A 9,960-nucleotide genomic window follows, 5' to 3' on the forward strand; every position below is an offset into this window, starting at 1 on the left:
TGAGAGGCAAAGTGTAAAATGATTTGTTTGTGAAGGTAAAAAAGTGCTTTATAGATCACGTCCTACATAGCTTTAATGAAACCATGTGTCTCTCCCTCTGTAGATCTATGATGGTCCGACTATATCTTCTGCTTTGCTTGCCCGAGTGTGTGGCACCATTCTTCCTCCCTCCATCACCTCCACCCAGAACACCATCTATGTTCGCTTTAGGTCCGACTCAAGTCTTAGCCACCGTGGCTTCAGTGCTCGCTTCTCTCAGGGTGAGCCTCATTTATGCTCTCTGTTTCTAGTACTAGAACATGACTGAAATATCAAATCCATCCCTTTTCACTACTCACTTATGCTGTGCAAAATTCAGACTACAAGACTTTCAAAATCTCAGACGATCTCATTTAACTCAACATAATTATAGCATAATAATATAGTATTGTAAAACATACGTTTTATTTATAATAATGTGCTGTTTGAGAGACATTTCTATTTAAATCCAAAATGATACAAACTCAAACACAAAGGTTGGCAGGAGTCCCTGAGAAAGGGACAGGCAGTGAATACAGAGGGTGAGAGAGAACAACACTTTAATTCAGTGGTTCTCAAACTTTTTCTGTCACGCCCCACTTTGGAGGAAGAAAAATGTTCATGCCCCACCACCCCAACAAAATTGTAACAAAATGGTCCATGTTGAACTTTTATTGAAATAACATTTTGTGACTCCTCCGTCTGTGCTTTTTCAAATAATAGAATAAAGGAAATTGCAATCACTTTCAAGTAAACCATATTGTTCCATCAGACAAAAACAAATGAAATGTGCAATCACTTTGTTAGAACAATGCAAATAAAGTTCAATCTGTGCAAAAAATAACTAATATTTGGCAGAAAATAGCTTATTGTGGCAGCAATTCACCTGTTTTGCACTGAATATCTTTCTAAGATAATAACAATAAAGTGCAACCTGTGAAAAACTAAACAAAACAAAACAACAAAACAAATATTTGGCAATAAAGAGTTTTACTGAGTTTTACTGCATATCTTTTCAAAACAACGATAACGTGCAACCTGTGCAAAACTAAACAAAATGAGTTCAGATATGAGGAAGCTGTCCTCACGTCTGTTTAGACCTCCACCTTTATCCAGGCCCAGCTCCACTCACAGCTCAGCCCTGCGTCAAGCTGCACTACAACCAGCCTCCTCTCCCTTAAGCTCTTTGACCTCATCATCTCATCAGTATTATCTCATTCTACTTTGAGTTAAAACAAACAACCTGCAACCAGATGTGCCGGTGTTCTGGTTTAACGTTAACGAAACGTTGCATGTTTCATCACGTTACGATTTTTCCTACTAAATCGTGATAATGATGAACGTTAACAGTCGACAAAGTTCCGCATGCAGTGGACGTTAACTTAACCCAGCATGTCTGAACGGTAACGGAACATGACGTAACTTAAACTGTAACGGAGTGAAATGAAGATGCTGTAGACATCTGAACGCTGATTGGCAAAGACTCAACACGTCACATCAAAGATGTTTTATTGCGAAGATCACGTCATCACCTTTTCTCCTCGTCTCACTCCAATCTGAGAAACGCTGGCTGGCCAGCTGACCCCCCCCCCCCCCAAAAAAACGACCTCTACAGATCTACACGATTCACGTGGATGATATATTTTGATTCAAAACGGCGAATTATTTTGCCGAGAAGCGACAAGTTTGCAGGCATGAATAAAGTTCTTGAAATAAAAAAATTCTGCATTTCCCCGTGCGCCCCACCTGCAATACCGCCGCGCCCCACTAGAGGGGCGTGCCCCACAGTTTTAGAACCACTGCTTTAATTCAACAATGTAGACTTAAACTCTCATTTGTTTTGTGATCATTTCAGCCTCTTCTGTATTTTCAGATTGTAGTGAGGATCATTCATTGCAACGTTTAACATGATGTTTTATGATGATAGATCATTTATGGTTTTAATACTATTGTTATTGCTCTCCAAACATCCTAAAGTACACATATTTAGATCAAGAAAATCTACACTTTTTCAGAAGATATGCCCAGAATCGCCCTAATAAGCCCAGTTTTTGGACCTCTGTATACAGCCATGTCTGAAAGTCAGTTGAACTACCCAAGTTATCCAAGTTCAACCAGCTCAACCTGCATATTCTGGTGGCAGAGGGGTAGAATACACTGACCATGTAATTCCATCTCTTTTCAACAGCCTGTGGTGCAACCATCATAACCAATGATGATGGTGGGGCCATTGCGTCACCACGGTACCCAGCATCATACCCTCCCAATCAGAACTGTAGTTGGATCATCAGAGCACAAGAACCATGTGAGTTGCTCTAGTCAAGCCCTCAGACTAGAAACCTGTATTGTTGTATACATGGGGCATACAACATAGTGGTACAAAATGTTTTGATATTTTCCCCTTTAACTTATCTTTCTGTGGCCAGTTAACCATGTGACTCTGTCATTCACTGACTTTGAGTTAGAGATGATTAACTCCAACTGCGCCCATGATTCTGTGGAGATCCTGGATGGAGACAACTACCAGGCACCTTCGATAGGTAGTTATACTGTGTGTGTGTGTGTGTGTGTGTGTGTGTGTGTGTGTGTGTGTGTGTGAGAGAGAGAGAAAGAAAGAGAGAGAGATAACAGACTGGGTTTGGATGCCTGCTCTGTGAGCTGTGTTAGATTATTTTTACCAGGGCACATTATGTTAACAATATTCAGATAAGCTATAAGCTAACAATGTGACAACATTATTGAGCTGAATACTGAAATGAATTTGGTTGAATGTAACAAGTGGACTGCTTCTTCAATTAGAGAAGCGTGTGTGGCCTTACATTCAAATTCAAATGTAATGTTGAATTTTATCAGGGCGCTACTGTGGCTTTGATGTACCTCACCCAGTGACATCCTTCAGTAACTCCATGGTGGTCAACTTCGTCTCTGACAACTCCGTCTCCAGCAAAGGGTTCAGAGCCACCTACTCAGCATCCACCTCCAGTAAGACAAACCAGTACTGCTCAAAGGTCCAGCTAGAAACACGTAGAGTAGAACTGATCACTGCAAATCCAAAATCATTCTGTGATGATTCTGTTCTCATGCACACTCATTGATACTGACAGAACGTCCAGGAAAAGTAATTCTTGTCACCTCTTCTGCTCAGGTTGTGGAGGAGATCTGGTGATGGAGAGTGGTGCGTTTAACAGTCCAAACTATCCAGATGCTTATCCGCCTAATGTGGAGTGTGTGTGGACCATCAGGAGCTCACCAGGGAACCGTCTCCAGCTATCATTCATGTTAGTCAATTTGAGCATCTCTGATCTAATATTCTGCTTTGAAATGAATGAAGTCCCGGTCATAACAAGTGATCCTGTACCCCTGACTCTGCTCAAAGATGATCTCTGGTGTGAAATGTGAAAGATGTCATTGATCTTTTGCTGGTTGTCCGTTGATTTTGTTGTTATCATATTGTTGATCAGACCCCTTATTTTTGCAGTGAGATGTAGGGTGACATACTCTTACGGTTGTGAGTACATTAAGAATAATAATTTGAAAAGTTAGTAAAACAAAACAAAAAAAGTTTTTCTGCTTTCATCAGCTACATAACAGTGAAAACCCGCCATTTCAGAAGTTGTTATTGTACAGTGTTATTGCTGGACCGAGTAAAAGCAGAACTACTAGATGGTTAAGTTCAGATATAATGTTGAAAATGCTTGTGTTTAGCCTACATGTTTGTTGAAGTTTAAATGAAGGTAGTGTGTCGTTAAGGTGAGGGTAACTACTCTGATATCCATAAGAGAGTGTGTGTGTGTTCAGTGTAGAGGTCAAGTGATCAACACTTTCTCAGTCCTAACTCGTCAAATACCGTTTGGTCAGTCCTCCTAAGATTCGAACTGTGACACTCTAGGTACCCCTCTAACATCAGTTTTGGACATGTCAGGGACTGCGTGTCAGTTTCCGCCTGTAATATACAGAGTCCTTCCATCCATTTACTCTCCACTTTTCCGGGAGCGGGTCATATGGGCAGCAGGCTTAGGAGGGTATTGCAGATGTCCCTCTCCCCAGCAACACTTTCCAGCTCTTCCTGCAGAACCCCGAGGTGTTCCCAGGCCAGACCAGATATACAATCCCTCCAGCGTGTTCTGGGTCTACCCTTCTTACCAGCTGGATGTGCCCTGAAAACCTCTAAAGGTAGGCGTCCAGGAGGCATCATGATCAGATGTCGGCACCACCTCTACTGGCCCCTTTCAAGTCGAAGAAGCAGCTCACCTCTCCTCACCCTATCTCTAAGGCTGAGAGAAGTACCCTACAGAAGAAGCTCATGTCAGCTTCTTGTATCCGCTATCTCATTCTTTTGGCCACGACTCAAAGCTTATAACCATAGCTGAGGGTCGGAAAGTACACTTGTACACCTGTGCGCACGTACACTTTTAGTATTGCTCCTACGCACTGTTTTATAAATGAGACCCCTGGACTACTATGCACTCAACCAAACCAACCCTACTGGATATCTTTACCTGGACAAACCACGCCCTGATGGCCGTGGTGGTGGAATTGCCGCTCTTTACCGCCAACACATAAAAACCAGCCTGATTACCATCCAAACTACATCCTCATTTGAACAGCTAATATTCAAACTTGTCATTTCAATTATCTACCGCCCCCCCAAACCCGACCCTGCCTTCCTCTCCGACCTATCTGAATTCCTTACCCAGCTCTGCTCCATCTCACCTTCCATCCTGCTGCTCTGAGATTTTAACATCCACATCGACTCCTCAGGCTCTAAAACAGCCACAGAATTTCTGGACATGCTTAGATGCTTCAACTTCACTCAACACATCGATTTCTCTACCCACAAGCGCGGTGGGTCTCACTAACAAATTATCCACCCTCTCCCCCTCCTTTAGTCCCTAAACTACACTGTGTTTTGCTACCAGAACACTGTGTAGTTTAGTTTTGTCTATATTTATGCAGGTAATATAATGAAAACATAGAGGCTCTATAGTCTGAACCAGTGTGAACCAAGTTGACAACAAATCTCTATTATTTTCCACATTGTCAACAGCTGCGCATTGCAGCTTTACTCCTTCTGTTTTTACCTTTCACATTAAAAGCCAGTAAATTCCAGTTTATTTTTGGGATCCTAAAGACGGTCTCCAGCACACCTCTGACTGAGTGAGGAGTAAAACTTACATGCATAATAATGTACACAGAGGCTGTTCATTGGCAACAGCATTTAACAAAAACTGCTCTCTCTGGCATTCAGCGGAGCCGAATGACTCAGTTTCTGTTGGCAACAAAGTGCAATTTGGCGCAAAGGAGCACTGACCAAAGCATCTGTATTTGATGAGTTGGGAGTAAGAATGGGTTGGAGTGATATGTCCCTATGTGTTGGCCAACATTCAACATCATAGTGATTCCTTATTTTCTCCAGACTTGACATACTGGCTGCTATTGCTTAAAAGAGCCAACATCTCACTTTACATTGATGGTGTGACCTTAAGAATATTTTGACATTTTATTGGGTAATATGAATCCGAACATAGTATAAACTAACTAACCCGGATAGTGAAGATAACTGGTGCACATTCCCATGTTTCGAACCTTTTAGTTTTTTGCACCTATAATGAATCTATGGCTATGTTTGGCATTTAGAGAATACTTCATTATTCAATATCAATAACAATCTTCTTGTGTTTTGTTTAGTATCTTTCACCTGCAGGGAGACTCTGAATGTCAAAATGACTACTTGGAAATCAGAGAGGGCACCTCCACAGGGCCTCTGGTTGATCGCTTCTGTGGAAATTCGCTGCCCTCTAACTACACATCTGTGGTTGGTCACATCTTGTGGGTTAAGTTTGTCTCAGATGCATCGATTAGTGGAGCAGGATTCAGAGCCACCTTCTCACACTGTGAGTGTATCTGTCTGTCTGTCTATCCATGGCTAATCTCGCATACTACTGGACCCACCAACCTAATATTGTTTGTGCACAGTTATGACTGTATGCTTAAGGTCATAATCGCTGTGATTTACAATTTAGAAAAAAATATTGTATTGACTGTTCTGTATCGTTATTGCCTGTTGACTCCTCAAGGCCGCAAAATGAGTTATAAATCCAACTACCGTTTCTATGAATTATGGATGACCACCACAGATGGTGTGTAATACCTGGATATCAATCACCTGTCTGCGCAACAGATTGAGACCTTTTTCTAACAAAGTCTCACATTAGACCTGGTTGACACAAGCGACTAGATAAAAGAGCCTAACCACTGTATCCATCCAAAAACTCCTTCTGCAGATAATTAGAATTACATGGTAAAGATACATATTACATGGTTGACTGAGATGCTCAAAGATTCCCCTGGCAGAAATTTTTTCACTGCCATTGTATTGAGGATTGGAACTCTTCCATGCTTGTGCATTGTTAATAACCTTGTAACTTACCAAACTAAACCACTGTATATGCTCTGTTCATATGAGCATCGCTGGTTACTACAGTTTTCCCCTTATTATTAAGATTGTGTACCCAACCAGTACATCTACATGCTCAGTTACTAATATTGTAGAAATTTTATAACTTGAGGACACCCTCAATCCACTCGGGGCGGGACTGTGGTGAAGAAGTGTGCGCTGGGTCCATGATTGTACTGTAACGGGTAGTGGTAGGACCCAATTGCAGCACACAGGAGACCATGGAAAGTTGGTAATGACTTTTAATGCCAAACTCAGTAGTACACAGCAGGGCAGGTAAACCACCTGTGGTTGAAATAACTTGACTCATTTCTGTTCCTGACCAGTGAGAACCTCTCACTAAGGAGAGGGGGTTCTCATGCCCCCTTAATAGCAAAAAGGTTCCCTGCAATGGACAATACACCATCATCATGCTGGGTAGCAGTGGAGAGTATCAGTTTTTTCACAAAAAAGCAGCAATTGGAGATAAAAATTAATATTTACTGAACTTTCTTTTTAACCTGTCAGATTATGCCTCTAATTAACCCCTCAGATTTATAGAGCAGGGTCGTCCTTCAATCAGAAGATCGGCGGTTCGATCCCCGACTCAGCTAGTCCATCTCGATGTGTCCTTGGGCAAGACACTTAACCCCAAATTGCTCCCGTAGCTGTGCCTATGGTGTGTGAATGTTGTATGAATGTTAGCTAGTCCTGATGGGCAGGTGGTACCTTGCATGGTAGCCCTGCCATCAGTGTATGAATGGGTGAATGATGACATGTAGTGTTAAAGCGCTTTGAGTGGTCAGAAGACTACAGTACAGACGACAGGTTGGTAGTACAGTTAATTTACCATAGGTGGAAATCATTGACATAACAAAAGGACAAGAAGCAAATCTTTAAAAAAAACATTTGTTGGTGTATTTATTTTAGTAGTATTCTCAATCATTTCACCAAGCATTTCCTTTATGTAGAACATATGGATTTCACTGGTGACGCCTCTGTGGTCACTGAAAACCTTACTTACAAGGAGTGTATTGACAAGGATACCTCAGCCTTATTGCTGCTGTGGGCGTGCGCCCATGCTCTGGGAAGTCCTCAACCCACAGCAGACATCTTGAAATGTCTTGAAATCTCAAAGTAGTAAGTAATACCAAATATGTTATTTAATAATTAGGTGTTGCAAAAAAGTGGCATTGCTGCTTGCAGCTCTCTTCAGAATCAGAACCACTCGAAAACAATTTGGTCCTGAGCAATACATCTGCTAATACATAGTTGCATCACACACCCAAGTCACAGCAACTCAGAAACACTGGTGAAATGCACTCTGGTTCACGGGAAACCCCACCTAGGTCTGGCTACTCACGGTTATAAACACAGGTGAAATATACCATGTTTATTTTGAAATAGAAATATAAGTGGCTTGCTTTGACACAACCACCACGGTTTTAGAGTAGTGAATGGATGCTAGAAATATGATACTGATTTAATTGTCTCAATGCATGCAAGTTGTGTTGTGTACACCTCTGCTTATTCATCAGTTGAGTTATGTGAGGTCTGACAGATTAAGAAAAGAAGAAAACTGAGGGAGGAAATGAGAAATCTAATTTTGACTTCCTCGCTCTTTGTTAGTGTATGGTAATGATGTGGTGGGGGAGTTCGGTCAGATAGCATCCCCGCTATATCCCAGAACCTACCCAAATAATGCCCACTACCGCTGGACCATAACTGTGGAGGGAGACAGCTACATCCAGATCCGCTTTTTGGACATGGACATAGAGGACCTGTATGACTGCAACTACGACCATCTCAAAGTAAGTTTGAGTGTGCTGTGAAATCATATTTATATCCAAGAGTCAACCTATTACAACAGTCTGAACGTCAAGGTGCAAAGCAGAGGTTTTTCAGATGATGAGATACATAACATTAAAAATAATGACACATCAGTCTAGCGTCAACTCCAACCATTTAAACGTAGCAGTTTATATTTTTCACTAATTCACAACATCTTAATTGACCTACCTATGTTGTGGCACCGTGCTGGTATATTTATTGTCCTTTCACTCCAAAAGTAAAGTAAAGTAAGCACGGGCGGAAGTGGATGAACCCAGTTAAAGACTAACTGCCTGTCAGAGACACTGTAGTAAAGCAAACTCATCCACATCGAGGCAGGGAATGTTGGGGAATTTTGACAGGGTTAACGCAGAAAAAATCTGAGTCGAGAGAAATCTGAGAGCAGATGTTTCACGAGCACACAGAAGCAGCCTGTGAGGGATGTGAGGAAAAAAGCTAATAACTAAATATTTTAGAGCAAGCATACAGTTTGAGCAGTATACAGGGTGTATAGGACAGGAGAGAGAACATAGCCCTGGTGAGAGCCAGGTGGTGATAATGACAGCCCAGGTAGGTGTAAATTGAGATGACACAACCTCATCTATTCTGTCCTCAATCCTGTTTTTCCCTCCAGATATTTGATGGCCCCAGCGTTCATTACTACCCCATTGGAACATTCTGTGGTTTGGCGCTGCCCCCTCCCCTAAGAAGTTCCGCAAGCTCAATCACCCTGCAGTTCACAACGGATTCAATGGTGGGAGGACGAGGTTTCCTCGTGGAATGGACGTCTGTCCAAGACTCTGGACCACCACCCACTATCACACCAGGTCAGGCAGTTTGAGCCCTTTTACAAAAACCACACAACATATAATACACACATACTACATGCAACTGCACATTCAAAACAAAGTAGAGGAAAATTAGAAGGAATTAATGTTAGCGCAGACTTAAGTTCTACATTAGCAATGTAGACCTAGTACTCAAGTGCTACTTAGCATGTGTACACACTATCCATGTTACAACTGGACTAGTTGTTTTTAGCCTGATATTGTGCCCGAGAGAATTCATGCTAATTTTACTGAATGTAATATACCTGTGTGGATAGACTGCAGCAATGACATACTGTATGTGCTTTGCACCACATCATTAATATAGCATCAGACAACTGTTGTCTATGCAAAGATAGATAGACAGGAGAGAATGAAGTCTCTCTCCGTCTGTGTGTGCTGTTATCAGAGCTTCTCACATGGGTCCTGATGATGGGTTAAGCCAAATACCAAGGGCATAGAGAATGACAGACCAATAATTCAATAGGTTGGACAACTTGGCCTCCCGCTAATTTCAATGTTAAACGGCATACTTAGCTTTTTACGTTAATGTAAGTGTAATTTCCCCCTTGTTTATTTCTCTTGTTTTGGTTATGTTTGAGTGGGACTGCAATATATGCTAAGGAATTTGTAAACATAATTTGATGATATGTATACATTGCTTTTTTGGACTGAATAAAAACATTCATGAACTGAAAATAATGATATCATAACCAATTCACGGTGAACCAAATTAATTATAATTATAATTATGATTGCATGTTCATAGTTTAACAACTGAATAAACCTGTGTATTTCTTTCTGTGTGTGTGTGTGTGTGTGTGTGTGTGTGTGTGTGTGTGTGTGTGT

The 9,960-nt window shown here is 41.5% G+C and overlaps 1 protein-coding gene across 1 annotated transcript in view; it reads left to right on the forward strand.

Annotated features, from left to right (window-relative positions):
* Positions 1-9,960, forward strand: part of cubn (cubilin (intrinsic factor-cobalamin receptor)) — an 84,570-nt gene that overhangs the window by 42,404 nt on the left and 32,206 nt on the right. The window contains exons 32-39 of the mRNA XM_031876002.1: positions 104-260; positions 2,207-2,323; positions 2,445-2,558; positions 2,872-3,000; positions 3,164-3,296; positions 5,707-5,912; positions 8,084-8,265; positions 8,919-9,111. Of these exons, the coding sequence (XP_031731862.1) occupies positions 104-260; positions 2,207-2,323; positions 2,445-2,558; positions 2,872-3,000; positions 3,164-3,296; positions 5,707-5,912; positions 8,084-8,265; positions 8,919-9,111 (1,231 nt within the window). The remainder of the gene's footprint in view (positions 1-103; positions 261-2,206; positions 2,324-2,444; positions 2,559-2,871; positions 3,001-3,163; positions 3,297-5,706; positions 5,913-8,083; positions 8,266-8,918; positions 9,112-9,960) is intronic.

Source organism: Anarrhichthys ocellatus, unplaced genomic scaffold (genome assembly GCF_004355925.1).
Source record: "Anarrhichthys ocellatus isolate YVR2014 unplaced genomic scaffold, GSC_Weel_1.0 scaffold101, whole genome shotgun sequence".
In the NCBI taxonomy this organism is placed as follows: Eukaryota; Metazoa; Chordata; class Actinopteri; order Perciformes; family Anarhichadidae; genus Anarrhichthys; species Anarrhichthys ocellatus.